The sequence below is a fragment of the Pipistrellus hanaki genome (genome assembly GCF_964339955.1).
Source record: "Pipistrellus hanaki genome assembly, chromosome: X".
In the NCBI taxonomy this organism is placed as follows: Eukaryota; Metazoa; Chordata; class Mammalia; order Chiroptera; family Vespertilionidae; genus Pipistrellus; species Pipistrellus hanaki.
In genome coordinates this window covers 1,678,360-1,694,524 of record NC_140524.1, presented here as the reverse complement: position 1 = coordinate 1,694,524, position 16,165 = coordinate 1,678,360, and the positions used below count along the sequence as shown (strand labels likewise).

The following is a 16,165-nucleotide window of genomic DNA, read 5'->3' as shown; positions in this document are numbered from 1 at the left end:
TTGGTGTTATCACCCGGAGCCAGGCTCATGGCACAACTCCAAGAAGTGCTAATCTAATCGCATGATCTATGTCAGAATTCTGTTAGCAAACCAGCCTGTGGGCCAGGTCCTGCCCTCCACCTGTGCTGTGGGTAGTTTCGCTGGAATGCAGCCACACCGTTCCTGTGGTGTCCCAGGCCGCTTTCCCACCACGGCGAGCAGCGGCCCTCCCGGAAGGTTTGCCAAGCCCTGGGACTGTGGATGGTCCCCACCCCTCGGAGGTAGGCAGTGCCCAGCCTGCTTGTCCAAGCAAAGTGGCTCTGCGGGCACCCCCAGGAAGGATGCGGTGAAATCACTTGAGGAGGCCAAAGTTTGACTGGTGACCTAACAGTTCATTGGTGTCCCTGGAGCTCTGTGCCAAATGCCACATGGTGCTGAGGACTGACGGGGGGCCAGGGACCAGTCATGCTCGGGAGCTTACCACCGTGCAAGGAAGACAGGCGTCAGACTTCTGGGGCACGTGATCGCCTGCCCGTCCATCCGAGCTGTCTGGGCCGCAGATGAAGACTTGGAAGTGGTTGTCATGTCACTGAAGCCCAAGTGTGTGGGTGAGCTTAGCCTGAGAAGGAGCAGCCAAGAGAACAAGAAGGAAGACAGGCGACACGGCATGGAACCCAAGGAGGGTTTTTAAAAAATATCTGTTTATTGGTTTCAGAGAGGACTGGAGAGAGAGAGAGAGAATCATTGACAGGCTGTCTCCTATACGCCCTCTAATGGAGATTGAGCCCACTACCCAGGCATATGCCCTTGGCCAGAATCGAACCTGGGTCCCTTCAGTCCGCACGCAAACACTCTATCCACTGAGCAAACCCGGCTAGGGCAGGAGAGTGTTTTTCTAGGATAGAGTTGAGACTGGTTTTGCATATAAGGTAGGAGAAATGATTATTTTGAAATAACGATAATAGCAGACAGGAATAGATAGTACTTAGTCTGTGCCAAGCCCCATTCTAAGCACCGTACCCTGGAATCACTGTCCAGGTCACACAGCTAAATAAGTAAAATAACAGAGGTTAAGCAAGTTGATCAACGTGTCTGTTGAAAGTAAGGCATTGCACCAGGTATTATAGGACATGGACATGTGAGATTCTCTTACACAGACATAGAGAATTTGAAACTTGATGATATTGAGGATAGTTATGTAAAGTAGCAGGTATTTTAGTGTTGCATTTATTCATAGTTTTGGTGGCCATAGTCCCCCTTTGGTAATTCTAAGTTAAAACTAGTCCTGTAGCTAAATACCATCCTTAAGCTCGTGTCTCCCGTTTTCTCGTATCTCCTATCTAGGCTCACCCTGGAATTCAAGTCCTGTATTTCCAGCTGTCTATTCAACATTTCCATTTAGCTGTCTAGTCAACATCTGAAACTCACCAGCCACCCCTCCTACCCACCCCAAATTGCTCCTCCCACAAGCTCCCCTCTCAGGAAATGACAGTCCCTTCCTTCCTGCTGCTTGGACCAGAGCTGTCAGAGCCAGGTTGGAGTCCTCTTTCTCTCACCCCCACATTCAGCCGGTTACCGAATGCAGCCAGCTCTGTCTTTAGGATTCACCCAGAATCCAACCACTTCTCACCATGGCAGCCTGTGCCCTCGCCCAGGTCAGTAGCCACCTCTCATCTGGAGGACCGCACTGACCGGTTGCGCTGGCCTTGGCCCTGCCCTATAGTCTGTTTTTCACACGGCAGCCAGATGGATCCTTCTGGAACAGAAGTTAGTTCATGACTCCTGAGCTGCAGGCTGCAGTGGCTTCCAGTTCATTCAGGGTACACCCTGAGTCCTTTGAGTGGCCTACAAGTTCCAGCGTGATTTAGGACACCCCTGCCTCTCTGACTTCATATCCCATCCCCCCCGCCCCCCACGCTGTTCCAGCACACTGGCCTCTTCCCTGTCATTTATAACTGGCTGCCTTTAGGTCCTTTGCACCAGATGTTTGCTGGAATATCTCAAGCCCTGTACACCTCATGCCTTTCCTTCACTTCCGTTGTTCTCGGCTCACAGTCTTCTCTGGTGGCTTACGTAAAGACAGCACCCACCTCACCACTGCTCAGTACCGCCCCTCCCCTCGCCCTGTGTTTCTCCATAGCTCTCACCACTCCCTGCCTGACCTATATCTGTAGTCTTTCACATTCTACTAGCATATAAGTTTCATGACAACAGGAATTTTTATATCTTGCTAACTGCTAATCCCCAATGCGTACCACGCACAGTGCTAGGCATGAAATTGACGTTCAGGCCTGGTTGGTGAATGAGTGGATGGTGAATAAAGAGTACATTGGATTTTTTTTTTTTAATATTAGCCGATGTAAGAGCTGGAATTTGGGCCTCTCTCTTTTTTTCCCCCCATAATGAAAGTTCTAGTTTTCCTGTGCGCTACTTCAGGGACTTTACTACTTACTTCTTTAGTCTATAGAGTCTTAACTTGGGGTCCTTGGGCAGGACATCCTATGTGTCCTGCAAGATCATCTATAATTATTTCCGTTTATTAGGAAATCTGCATGCTGCCAGCTCCCCCAGTGGGGCTTTGAGAGCCCCGTCACCAGCGTCATTTGTTCCAATTCCTCCCCCCTCCTCGCATGGACTCTCTATAGGACCAGGGGCCAGCTTTGCTAGTCCACATGGTGAGTCCGTACCTGGAAACCGCCGGAGCACGAGAGTTTGCCGTGGAAGTAGTTTTTGTTCCATAAATTATTTTCTTTTTGCAAAACGAGCGCTTGTTTATGGGGGAAATAGCAAAAGAAAATAAATTTTTCCTAGCCACACCATGCAGAGACCTACCAGTTTTGTCTGCTTTGGACTCTCTCCCTCTCCCGGTCACACACCCCTGCTTGCCTGTCTGCTCGAGTCTCTTGCTTGCTCTCTACCCATCCATCTTCTTGTCTCCCGCCTCAAACCTATCCCCCACATACACCCCAAAATTGGGACCCTCCACTTTATGTTATGCTGAGACAACTTTTTTCACTAATTAATTCAGAAGTCCTATTTCAGATTGGTTCAAATCCATAAAGAATAGAAGAAGTAGCCAGTGAGTGTTTCCTTTGTTCCACGAGCCACCTAGTTCCTCCTCCCACGGGCATTTAGCTGGTGTCATTCATTTCCTCTTGTTCTCGCAGAGATGTTTTATGCATACACAAGCAAATGCGGGTTTTACGCACATGGCAGGCAGCACAGTTCCTTACTTTTTTCACTTAAATATGTCATGACTACCATTCCTCAGATTTGACAGCTGTGTAGCACTGGAGATTTTTTTACTCTTTACTATTAATATTTGCGGCAACATTTCTGGCAGTAAGAACTCTACATTGTCATACTAAATGGCTTCATAGTATTCCCTTACCTGGGCATACCATATTTAACTGCTCTCCTACTATGATATGTTTAGAATGTTTCCATTTTCTCACAAGTAAAAGTGGTGTCGTGTCTGCTCGCATGATTATTTCCTTAGGTAAGTTCCTAGAAGTGGAATTGCTGCCTCAAAGGGTTTGAGAAATTCTAAAGCTTTTAAAACATATTACCAATTTCCTCTAGTATCATACTAGAATGTCTGTTTTCCTGCATCATTGCCAACACAGGGTATTACGATTTTTTAAAACCTTGGTTATTTAGATAGGTAAAAAATGGTACCTTATTGCTTAATGTGTGCTGCTTATTTTGTGTGTGCCTGCTTATATGCTTTTCCTGTGTTCTTATGTTAGTATTTATCACTCCGTAAGACTTCTAAGTGGGGACCATTTGTTCTCTGATAGTTGGTAGAAGTGTTTTTTCAGTTTGTCATTTGGTTCCAAAGTGGTGTAACCCTGCAGGGTGAATTGAAATACCAAATTGTCCAGGAAGTCGCTGCTTTCAAAACATTCTTTGGTTCATTTCTTAGTCCACGTCACCTTTACTAAATAAAGAAAATGGAAAATTTCCCTCTCCTCAGCCTCCTCTGAGTAGAATGAAAACATAATCTGTCAGGGTTAGTTTGAAAATGTAAAATTTCTTTCCTTAAGGGAGCTTTGAGATTTTTTTGCTTAATATTTTCAAACCTATCGAAGATTGTTCTGTGCTATAAATTGTTATATATTCTACATCTTGAAGTTCACATGAAGGTAAATTTTATTCTTGCTCCGTCTTTTTATCTAATTTTTGTATCATTAAAAAGTACATGAACCACACAAAATATTCAGATGTGCCGTGTTAAGAAGCATCATGCTTCAGTGAAACACTACCCTGAAAGAGAAAATAAAATGATCACCATGTAAAGCGCAAGCACCTAAATGCTGTCCAGTGCTTTTCGGATGTTAAAATGCAGACTTTGCAAACCATTTATTTACTTGTCTCCAGGAGCCCTGGACCCCAGTTCTCCGTACACTATGGTGTCACCAAGTGGGCGAGCAGGGAACTGGCCAGGCTCTCCTCAAGTGTCTGGCCCCTCACCAGCAACACGGTTACCTGGGATATCACCAGCCAACCCATCACTACACTCTCCAGTTCCAGACGCTTCTCATTCCCCTCGAGCTGGGACAAGTGAGTGCAATCAACACGGTTACGTCTGCTTTCAGTGTAACCAACCAGTGGCCTGTTTTATTCCACCCTCACATTTGAAGATCATGACCTGCTTGTTGAAGGGGTTACTTAATAGCTTCAGCCTTTGTCCATTTAGTAAACCGGTGGCAATACTAGTTCATTGCCCAAGTCAGACATAATGCAAGAAAGGGAACTGTCTCTTCAGAAGTTTTTTGAATTGAGACCCCAGTGCCTCTGTTATGACTGCTACGCTAGCTACAATACTAGACCTTAAAAAGATCCTAAAGGCATCTGACAAGATTATGCAGTTTAACACAGAAGAGAAGAATTGTGCAAAATGCTAGCTAGCTTTTGCTACTTGACTTTGAATGACTGAAAACAGCAGTCCTCTTTGCTCCCCGTTCTGCAGTGTGGCAGTCCGGCTGAGGCCAGCTGGGTAGTTCTCCCAGGCTCTGCTGGGCTCACTCCTGCCTCTGTAGTCAGCTCCTGGGTCGGCTGGGCTTAGCTGATTTAAGGTGACCCCAGCGACACGGCTTCTCTCTGCTCCAGATGGTCTCATACTTGACCATACTTGACCTGGTGGCTGGACAGGGTGCTCCAAGAGTGAATGAAAGCCTAGGCTTGCAAGCAGCACTGCCTCACTGGCCACAGCACGTCACAGAGCCAACCCAGAATCCAGGTGGAGCCACGCACTCCACTTCTTGATGCGGTTGCTGCAAAGTCTCATGGCAGGGACTACCTGGCCACAGGAAGAACTGTGGCCATTTTTGCTAACAGGAAGCTCGTATATGATTGCTACACTACAAGGAGTGATTCACCAGTTCCGATTGCTATAGAATAGCAAAGACCCCTACCAAGAACAAAGCAGGGAGCAATGAGATAATGTGCCTTTATAAGTGAAATCCTTTTTCCTTCCAAAAGGTTCCCAAACGATGCCAACCAACATGCCCCCACCTCGCAAACTACCTCAGCGCTCCTGGGCAGCCTCCATACCCACCATCCTCACTCACAGTGCCTTGAACATTTTACTGCTGCCCTCCCCGACACCAGGCCTCGTGCCTGGCCTGGCTGGTAGTTACCTGTGTTCTCCGCTTGAAAGATTCCTGGGATCGGTCATCATGAGAAGGCACCTTCAAAGAATCATCCAGCAGGAAACGGTATGGCCACCTAGAGGACTAACTCCTAAGTGGGGATTGTCCAAGGCAGGTGCCCGTTCCCCTCAGAATAGGATCGGAACTAAAGTGACATCCCCTCCCTCCTTTAACCGGCTGGTTAGAGTTCCGCTTTGCACTGTTTCCTTTTCCCTTCTAACACACTCCTTCCTTTTACAACTTGCCCTGCTGTGGCTCCCATGGACCTGGAGGCAGGTCTGCTCAGTGCCGTAGGACACGTGTGCTCGGATCTGGCTTTGCAGAGAGCAGCCTAAGAGTGGCTCTTGTCCTCGAATGCTTTGCGGGCAGGCTCCTTTGAACCGGAGTCCATTGAAAAAACTGACTTAAGATGACAGGGACGAAAGCTATTTTTCAAATACACGAGCCATTGAATGGATGTAAAGCCCTGACCCAAAAGACCGCCTGACCTGTCCTGTGGCCATGCCCTCAGGAGACGGCGCAGAGCTGAGAGCACCCGTTTGCAGTCCAGCTGCCTGGGTTTGTGGCCAGGCCAAGCCACCTGCTGGCAGGAGCGTGGCTAGTTCCTCACCTTTCTGGTGATAGTAGGTAATGGTATCTGCCTAACGCAGAACAGTGTGGGAATCGGAGATATTTCATAAAAAGCTCATAGCATAATGTCTTGGTATTCAGTACACATTAGTTACTTGTAATTATTGTTAATGAGGTGGTCGTCAGAATGGTGAATGTTGAAAATATCCGCTCAAGGGGTGATACCACGCTATTTTGCAGCCTTTATATTCAGATTTGAAAAAGATAAAGGTCTTAACATAAGCTGAATAAATTAGCATTTAAAATGGTAATCATCAGACCTGTGATCGAGGCTCACCTCTGCCACTTAAAAGCCATGTAAGTGTTCAGCTCTTTAAAACTCGTGCTCGTTTGTGAAATCAACATATTAGTCTAGAGCAGAGGTCAGTCAGCTATGGGCCTGCAGGCAAGTCCTGCCCACCACCTTTTTTTTGCAAATAAAAGTTTGTGGGAACACAGCCACGCCCACTCAATATATACCATCTACGTCTGCTTTCAGCTGCAGTGGCGTCATTGAGTGGTGGTAACAGACCATATACCCTAAAATATTTACTCACCCCTGGGCTGTCAGAGGCCCCAATCTGAATCTATCCCCCCCACACACACACCAAAAAAGTAGAGAGAGTTGGATAATGAACCTGTCTTTTCTCATCACCCGCCTTCAACAGTGAACTCATAGCAATATTGTTTCACTTACTGATACCCCAGATTGTATGATAGCAAACTGCAGACATCATTTCATCCAAACAGTTTTTTTATTATCAAATATGGTTGGTGTCCAGATTTATTTCCCAAGTTATCACTCCTTTTGCAGTTTGAATCTGAACCCAAACTAGTTTTGATGGTTTTAATATGTTGTTTATTTTTTTTCAGAGAGAGAGGCAGGGAAAGGGCGAGATAGAAACATTAATGAGAGAGAGAAAAACATCGATCAGCTGCCTCCAGCACACCCCCTACTGGGGGTTGAGCCCACAACGTGAGCATGTGCCCTGACTGGGAATCAAACCGGCAACTTCTTGGTGCATGGGATAATGCTCAACCAACTGAGCCACACCGGCTGGGTCCCAAACTCCTTTTTTTTTTTTTTTAAATATATTTTTATTGATTTTGTACAGAGAGGAAGGGAGAGAGAGAGTTAGAAACATCGATGAGAGAGAGTCATCGATCAGCTGCCTCTTGCACACCCCCTACTGGGGATATGCCCGCAACCAAGGTACATGCCCTTGACCGGAATCGAACCCGGGACCCTTCAGTTCCCAAGCCAATGCTCTATCCATTGAGCCAAACCTGTCTCGGCCCAAACTACTTTTTCAGTCCCTTTCAAACTATAGGTTCCCCTTCCATTTCTCCTTACATAACTTATTTGTTGAAGAAACCATATCATTGTCCTATAGAGTTTCTCAGTCTGGATTTTGCTGATTGCATCATTTTAGAATCATTTAACATGTTCTTTTGACCCCTATAGATCTATGATATGTATCAACCCTGTAGATCTAACTGCTGAATTCAGCCTCAAGTTGGTTCTTGTTTTGCAAGAATATTTCATAGGTGGTATTACGCTCTTCCATTGAGACACATGATGTTTGACTGCCTCTCTGGGGTGGAGATCGTCTGTTTTGGAATAGGTGTCAACTGAGTTGTTTTCCTTTTGAAACAGGAAACAGTTCCCTGGGCAGCATTTCATTTTCTCTTTGTCTTACATGCTGTCTTTTTTTCCCTTTACATATTGTCTTGCATGCTAATTTGACGCACCCTTGTTTTGCAGCTACAGCTGATAAATTCCAACGAACCTGGGGTGATCATGTTTAAGACGGACGCGCTGAAATGCAGAGTAGCCCTTAGTCCCCAAACCAACCAAACGCTTCAGCTGAAAGTGACCCCCGAGAACGCAGGACAGTGGAAGCCGGACGAACTTCAAGTTTTAGAGAAATTCTTTGAAACAAGAGTAGGTGTTTATGAATGCATTGTTTTAGTGTAATCAGTGAACAGAAGAGTCAGGGTGAAATGAAGAGTGACCTGCTGTATCTATCCCTGCAGGTAGCCGGGCCGCCGTTCAAAGCCAATACATTAATAGCCTTCACCAAGCTGTTAGGCGCTCCTACGCACATCCTCAGAGACTGTGTGCATATCATGAAACTGGAGCTGGTAAGTCACAGAAACACCACCTTTCTCAGCCGGCTGTTTGGCGCGGTTGCATTTGGTGGGAGCAGGGTTATTGGTTTTTACCGGTTTAGGCAGGCACTTTTATTTTCCTTATATTCTTCTTCATTTCTCACTTACATTTTATGTTTTGAATAGGCAACACAGTCCTCCTCTTGCATCTTTTGAATTTAGAACAAGGCGATTCAGGGACCATTTCCCATCCATCCCTGTCCAGCCGTCTAGACCTCCTTCCCTCAGGCAACCCAAGTTACCGGTGGCTTCTCTCTTATAAAAGCAAATATATTTAATACCTGTTCCTACTCCTGGATAATGAAATAACCCTCCCATGGTTTCTTCTCATACTGTTTGGACCAGTTTTTTAAATTACTCATTTAAATTTTGGGTCCATTTTAAATATGTCTTTGTGTCAGGTGTGAGGTATGGATCTCTGTTCTTCAGATGCCCCTAATTGCCCTAATACCATTTATCAAAAAGTCTGTCTTCCCTGGGAGATTTTTTAATTCCTCTTCCTTTCTATGAAACATCAGTGGCATCCAGGTGGCAGCCGATGACATTTTTCCAACCTTACAGTAGTCCTTTCATTTTAACGTTTCTAGAATTGCTTTGGGTGATTCCAAACACCTCACTTTTTTCCTTTGATATTTTAATATTGGGACAGCATGGCTTCTGCTCTGATGGGCTGTAGTTGACATTATTTATGCCAACAAGATATCCATCTGAGTTTTTAAAGGAGTAAATCTTTCTGTGGCTACAAAAGCATCTGTGGATATAATTGAAAGTTATTAACACAGTGTGTCTAGTTTAAGTCTGGGTTGGCACCAGTTAAGAAGGGCCTTGGATGCCAGCTGCTGATCCTTGGAGGGGGTAGGAGACAGCATGTGTCACTGCCTGTCACTGAGCATTGTGAGCTAGAATAGAACCACCCTCCAGAACACTTGGCAGTGCAGCACAGGTGGACGGGGAGGGGCGGCCCCCGGATGGGACCATTAGGGGACCACAGGGAAGTGCCAAAGCCCTGGGCTGGCATCAGTGAGAACAGAGAAGGGGGCAGTGCCAGAGACCCCGAGGAAGCAGGACCCGTGGGAATTGATGTAGCGACTGGGGAGGAGAGGAACATACCACTGGATCCTTTGTGGCCTTTTCCATTAGTAACTTGCCGTATATCTATCTTTTTTTTAAACATGCAGGTTATCAGCTTGGTTTTGTTGAGTATAAAACAACCTTCTGCCTTAGCTTTCTAGACTCCTAATGTTCATAGGACTTTGTCTTGATTTTTGATTTTTCCCCGAACAGTTTCCTGACCAGGCAACGCAGCTAAAGTGGAACGTTCAGTTTTGCCTGACGATCCCTCCCAGCGCCCCTCCCATCGCACCTCCTGGGACGCCTGCTGTGGTGCTGAAATCCAAAATGCTCTTTTTTGTGAGTACCCGCCGGGTGTGTGCGCAGCCTCTGGAGGAAGCCGTGTGGGATGGGGCCGCAGCTTGTGGCTAAGTGCACACATGATCCGTCGCTGCCAAATATAGGTCCAGATTCCTCGTCAGCTTAGACTCGTGTGGCCCTGGTTCCTTTAGTGCCATGGTCGGCAAACCGTGGCTCGCGAGCCACATGCGGCTCTTTGGCCCCTTGAGTGTGGCTCTTTCACAAAATACCACGGCCTGGGCGAGTCCATGTTGAAGAAGTGGCGTAAGGAGAAGTTTAAGTGTAAAATATTTGGCTCTCAAAAGAAATGTCAATCGTCGTACTATTGATACTTGGCTCTGTGGACTAAGGAGTTTGCCGACCACTGCTTTAGTGATAACAAGGTTATTGAACTCGATCGTTGTGGGACAGTTGCATGTTAATCATACCTGTTTGTCCTTGTCATATTTAATTTTCTTTGCTTCACGTATCTTAATCTGACAGTAAATGATAGTACCTTTGATAAATCTTAGTCAGACGTTTTCCTTACTTACTGTGTTTTCCTTCTCTGCGTGTGTTTTGTGTCCGCAGCTTCAACTAACCCAGAAGACGTCGGTCCCTCCCCAAGAACCTGTTAGTATAATAGTTCCCATCATTTATGACATGGCTTCAGGTACCACCCAGCAGGCAGACATTCCCAGGCAGCAGAACTCTTCTGTTGCTGCGCCCATGATGGTCAGCAACATTCTGAAGAGGTTTGCAGAGATGAACCCACCGCGACAAGGTACATGACCCGTAGCTCTTTTGTTGCCTATGTGTCGTAAGAGTTCTTTCCAGAGACCCCCTTCTCCCGCTGCTTCCCCCTCCCCCGCCTCCGCCAGCCCTAGTCCTAGAGCTCCGGTGCTGTGGCCTCTCGGTGTCTGCTGTCGCTTTCCTCTGTTCTCACTGGTTCTTTGTTGTCGTCCATGTCTCTGCTGCCTGGACTTCATTTCCGCTAGTGATTTACTGTTGGGACCGACCCAGTTGCTAATGCCAGAAGCTTGTATTTATGGCGCACAGTGCCACAGTGCCCCAGGTTAGGCTGCTAGAACTTTCCATGGATGTGAATCCCTGCCCTGCCATCGATACCCGCCACTCTGTACATCACCGAGTTGAAATGCATGTTGCTTTCTCATATTTAATGGTTCAGTCATGAAGAGAATACTATCATTCAAAGCTCTGTATCTTCTCAATGTTTTGTGAAGAATAAAGGCTGATACAAATGGCATCGCTGCTTTTTGGGCTCCTTATGTAAGTTCAGGCGGGTGTAAGTGCACCTTTTCACCAAATGCACAATGAAGCTCTCAAGGTGAGCACTGTCAAGGAAACCAGAATGTTCTGGCAAGATAAACAAGGTCTGGTCAGTACCGTTGCAGCCTATGCTAACACACGACTCCTGGCAGTGCGAAAGCCTGGGTGACAAAGCCAAGCTCAGACCTTTCTTCCCTTTCGCTTATTTCTAACGTGAAGGGAGTCCGCCATCTTTCTGCTGAGAATAGTATGACAAAGGAATTAGGCTTTTAAATGAGGGAAAGTTGTTCTCTGAAACATTTTTATGTACCGCAGTGTGAACATTTTACTAGTAACAGGAATCCTGGGAGAAATGATTGATTTTCAGCTGTTTGTTTCCCCATATTGTGTACAAGGCCAAGTTCTCACTCAAGTACAGCTGCTGAGAAATGCACTGGGCAGTAGAGAGGGTATGCTTCTTTTGTTGTCAAACTTCTTCCACTTCTTATAATTTTCTGCTTTCGTCCTTTGACTTCTTTCTTCTTTCAGCTAAAGAGTAGGTCCTTAAGAATCAAAGCTTACAGCTACCAATTTTCCAAGTAGTAGTCCAGGAGAACTCTGATAATAAACACCTTTCTCTCATAAGCAGAGGGCTATCATTATGTCTTGTGGAATTTAAAGTTGAAAGGAGAGAATGTTTTGATCCTATTGCCATCAAGCAAGTTTTTCTGCCTGTCATTAATGAAAATGTGTTTTTAGAAAAAGAAAGATGTAACCTCTTTGAATTAATAAATGGTTGGGCTATTTTGAAATTGTTTTTCTTTCATGTCTACCTTAGACAGCTTATACCTTTGCAGTTCATTTTCTTTCTGTACCTGCATTTGCCGGCGGTAGGTGAGAGGGTGCGGTGACTTGCACAGGGTCGCTGCGCTCTGCCCTCTGCTGGAAGGCCATTACTCAGTTGAGGTCTTCAGTTCTCAATTCAGCCACTGTAGCGTTAGGCTGTGCTAGTTTACAATATTAACGGCTGGCCTTGGGTTATTATATTGACATATTTGTAATATTTACAAGAAGGAAGAGGCAGGGTGTTTGGTTTCTTCGAGCAAAGGGGACAGTGAGAGGATGAATCGTCAGCCCCCCCGCACGTGTCTTGCTTTGGGATGCTGCTGGGCCACAGCCAGCCTTCCTCCCGCCTGCCAAGCCATCACTTCCTCCCCGTGGTGGCAGAAGTGCTTTTAAGAAAAACCACTTTATTTTTGTCTTAATTGATTTTAATGCTGAACTCAAGAAGTTGATCATTTCCTTCAAATTTGAGAGAAAACTCTAAAAGATGTCATAGAACTGTACTGTCCAATTTAACTGTCACTGCTGCATGTGGCTATTTAATTTTAATTCAATTTAAATTTAATTTAAAATTCCGTCCCTCAGTCACCCTAACTACATTACAGGTGCTGCTTGGTAGCCACAGTGCACGGATAGAATATGTCCATCTTCACAGAAAGTTCTATTGGACGGTGCTGTCACAGATATTTTACCTGACCTTTTTATAAAAATACATTTTTATTGATTTGAGAGAGGAAGGAACAGGGAGAGAGAGAGAGAGAAACATCAGTGATGAGAGGAAATCATGGCTCAGCTGTCTCCTGCACGCCCTTCACTGGGGATCAAGCCCACAACCTGGGCATATGCCCTGACCATGAATTGAACCGTGACCTCCTGGTTCATAGGTGAATGCTCAACCCCTGAGCCATTCAGGCCGGGGTGTAGATCTTTTCATTACATTCAGAATGCACAAGCCAGTTGTCAGCAGCCTTGAAGCCCAACTTCAGAGGTTTAGCCAGTGCTCCTTCTCCGGTGTTCCTGTAAACTCTAGGCATCTTCTTAAACTCAAACCTAAATTTTGAGTTTGGCTTGCCCAAAATTTCCTCATAAGAAAAAACAAAATCCAAATGAAATCACTATCTGATACTCAACACCACAGTTTAATCCCCTGTAACCTGTGCAGTTAAAATTTATTCTTTTATTTTGATCCTTAAAGTTCTTGCTAATTTTAGATTTAACTGCCCCTACCCCACCGGTGTGTTGACATCATCTTTCCTGTATTGCGAATAGCTAATGACCATTTTTCTCTGTTGCAGGTGAATGCACAATATTTGCAGCTGTTCGTGATTTAATGGCTAATCTTACACTGCCCCCTGGTGGGCGTCCATAGACACTATTGTTTTTAAACCAGGAAGGCTGACAAATGAGACAAAACAACACAAAAAAAGTCTGAATTCAGCCTTCAGTTTAAAAAAGGAAAAGGACTTTTTTTTTTTTACTTTGAGCTAAATATTCTAAACTTGCAAAAATTTTCAGGGTGCACTTCATCAAACCATCAATCTTTTGTATAGTGAACTTGTAAAGTGTGTTTAAATGGGACACGTTTCAAACTAGGTAAATACATCAGTGTCTCGCTTGCCAATCTTAGATTTAATATTCTGTTTTATACTATAAAGTTACGGAAATGCCAAACTTGTTTATTTAATTGTTTTCCTATGTTTTGGGTGTAATAGTCCTTTTTTGGTTTTTGTTTTGTTTTTTTAAGGCAGGTCTGTCGTTTTGAATACTGTAAAACTGTGATAAACTTTATATGAAGCTGTATTTTAATATGACCACTTTGAATCCTTACATGAATATGTTCTGGGAGCTGTTATTAAAAAAAAAAAAAAAACATCCCAAAGAAGCAATATTTAATAAAACTAGAGGTTTAAAAAAAAACAAAAAACAGTGACACTCACTTGTGTGTATATATCAGTCCTAAAGACCTCTCAGGCCTCCTTCATCTTCAGCCTGGTGGCCAGTAACTAATCTCTAATAATACGTGATGAAAATGTGACCAAAAACATCGACTTCTTTGTTTCAAGTTTATTTTCTTCAAGCATTCCTACATTGACCGTGGCCAACACTTAGCCCCTTGGTTGTCTTTCAGTGTAGGATTTTGGCAAAAGCAAGATCCCGGTCTTTGAGAAGAGACAGTGAGCACTTCACGTTAACCAAGGCTCTCGAATGCTGCAGTGTTCCGGTCTGTTGAGGATGCGGGAACTTTCCCGTTAGGCAAATTTAGTTTCCAGGAGCCTCTGCGCACAGCATTCAGTAGGAAACAGAAGTTGAATGCTCTGCCTTTGCATGAAATTTCTGCGGGGGATCCTTATCTTGCTTAAGCTCCCCACCAAAGTTGGGGTTATTCAAACAATCCCTGTTTGATTCATTGCCTACAAAACGGTAAAATGATTTGCTTGGAAGAAACCTGGTCCAGTCCCCTCCCTTTGAAGAACCTAAGGTCACTTCTCAGCAGCGTTTCCTTTGGGGGCACTGCGCTGTGTCTGCCAATCAGTCAGGGACTTTGATAAGCTTGAAAGAAGGCCGTCGGAAGCAAAGGTCTTCTGGTGACTTGATGCTATTTGGGGAAGTTTTATGAATGACTTCATGCCAAGTAATCTTGTCACTGTAATGTTGGTTCTCCATGAAATTGCAGATGCTTTGTCTAATTCCCTTTTAGATTATTTAATTGTGCTTCTGTAACTGTCTACTACCAAACTCTAATTTCAAGCATCTCACCGCAGCTGTAGCCTGTCTGTTCTCAACTTTGCTTGGTTCTGTCTTTCTTTCTGGTCAGCGCTGAGGCCTTCTTTGCCTTTCTTCTGTCTTCTGCCTTCATCCCCTGCCTCCTGCCCAACTCTGCCACTACTCAGGAGCAGGTGACTAAACTTCTACCCTTCCTTTAACTTACCTTTGTCCTTCCATTTCCAGTTCTCCTCGCGGTGGTAATCACATCTGTCTGTCAGTCTAACGTATCTTTATCAAGGGCCAGTCCTTTTCTGTTTGGAGCGGAATCCTTTCTTTCATGTAGAAGCCTACATGTATATACAACAAATGTATTTTTATCTACAGGATAATACTGCCTCAAATAATTCTATGAACCAAGTTGACTTTCTAGGTGTGTGCCCTCTGAAGTATGATTGGTTTTGAACTGTTAATTGCATTTTAAACATGATGCATTCAGTGGACACTTCTTTCCTAATTATGACTCCTCTCTGAATGCATTGTGCAAATGAAAAGGAAAATAGGACTCAGTGAACAAAACTTGTATTTTGATGCTTATTTAAGAGTACATTGGTGAATTTGAATTTTCATATCATACTTGATACTTGGAATTGGAATATACTTTATTAAAGCTTGGAAACACTAGTATTTGAATTTTAGGCTTCATCACAAACCATGTCTTTTGCCTCTTTTGTTACCTAGTTTCCACCAAAGGGATTGGATGTCCATAGAGATTTTTTCTACTAGAGGGTTTGGGTCTTAACTTTAAGACATTTTCAATGTGGGTTTAGTAATAAATAAAATTTACACAAGTTTCAGAGAACTACCAACTCTCAGTAGTTAATTTTCATGGAGATTTAGTGTTAGTTTAACCTTGCAAGAAGAAATTGGCTCTGATTTGCCACCTTTTTTGTATCTACTGAAATGCCATTTCAGAATGTATAGAAGTACTTTCAGAATTAGGAAAAAAGTGAAAACTTCAACAGAACATATCAAGTTAATGGGCTGAAATTAACTTTCTGAGTGAGTTTTGTATAGGTGTAAACTAAAATATATATGATTGTGAATTTGAATACCACTAATAACTTTACTTTGTTGCAGTTCACACTGTAACCTGTCCACAGGATACTAATAGTTTGTTAGTCATTCTTTGGACTGTGATTAATTTTATAACTTCAAGAAGCATAATTTTGTTACTCTAAATTCAGATCCAATTTCATCATAAAAAGTTGTTTCCTTAATGATTTCCCCCCAAAGAAATATCTATTACATTTTGCTTTAATATTATTACCTAAGTGTGTGTTTGTTGTTGTGTTTTTTTTTGGGGGGGGGAGGGGTTGGTTGTTTTTTGAGAGAGAGAGGAGGGGAAAAGAGAAAGAGATAGAAATATTAATGAGAGGGAAACATCAATTGGCTATCTCCTGCTTGTCCGGGGTTGGAGACTGAGCCCCAAGCCTGGTCTGGCGTCCTGTCCAGGAATGGGACTGGTGACCTCAGTGCATGACCAC

The 16,165-nt window shown here is 44.2% G+C and overlaps 1 protein-coding gene across 2 annotated transcripts in view; it reads left to right on the top strand.

The window, feature by feature from the left end:
• MED14 (mediator complex subunit 14) overlaps window positions 1-15,947 on the top strand; it is a 60,262-nt gene extending 44,315 nt beyond the window's left edge. Inside the window, exons 24-31 of one of the 2 annotated variants that reach the window (XM_084870105.1) lie at window positions 2,523-2,654; window positions 4,360-4,542; window positions 5,464-5,699; window positions 8,008-8,191; window positions 8,284-8,387; window positions 9,699-9,824; window positions 10,395-10,587; window positions 13,211-15,947. In XM_084870105.1, coding sequence (XP_084726231.1) covers window positions 2,523-2,654; window positions 4,360-4,542; window positions 5,464-5,699; window positions 8,008-8,191; window positions 8,284-8,387; window positions 9,699-9,824; window positions 10,395-10,587; window positions 13,211-13,284 — 1,232 coding nt within the window. In that variant the 3' untranslated portion in view covers window positions 13,285-15,947. The remainder of the gene's footprint in view (window positions 1-2,522; window positions 2,655-4,359; window positions 4,543-5,463; window positions 5,700-8,007; window positions 8,192-8,283; window positions 8,388-9,698; window positions 9,825-10,394; window positions 10,588-13,210) is intronic. The other variant, XM_084870106.1, reaches the window with a different exon arrangement.
• The last annotated feature ends 218 nt before the right edge of the window (window positions 15,948-16,165 follow it).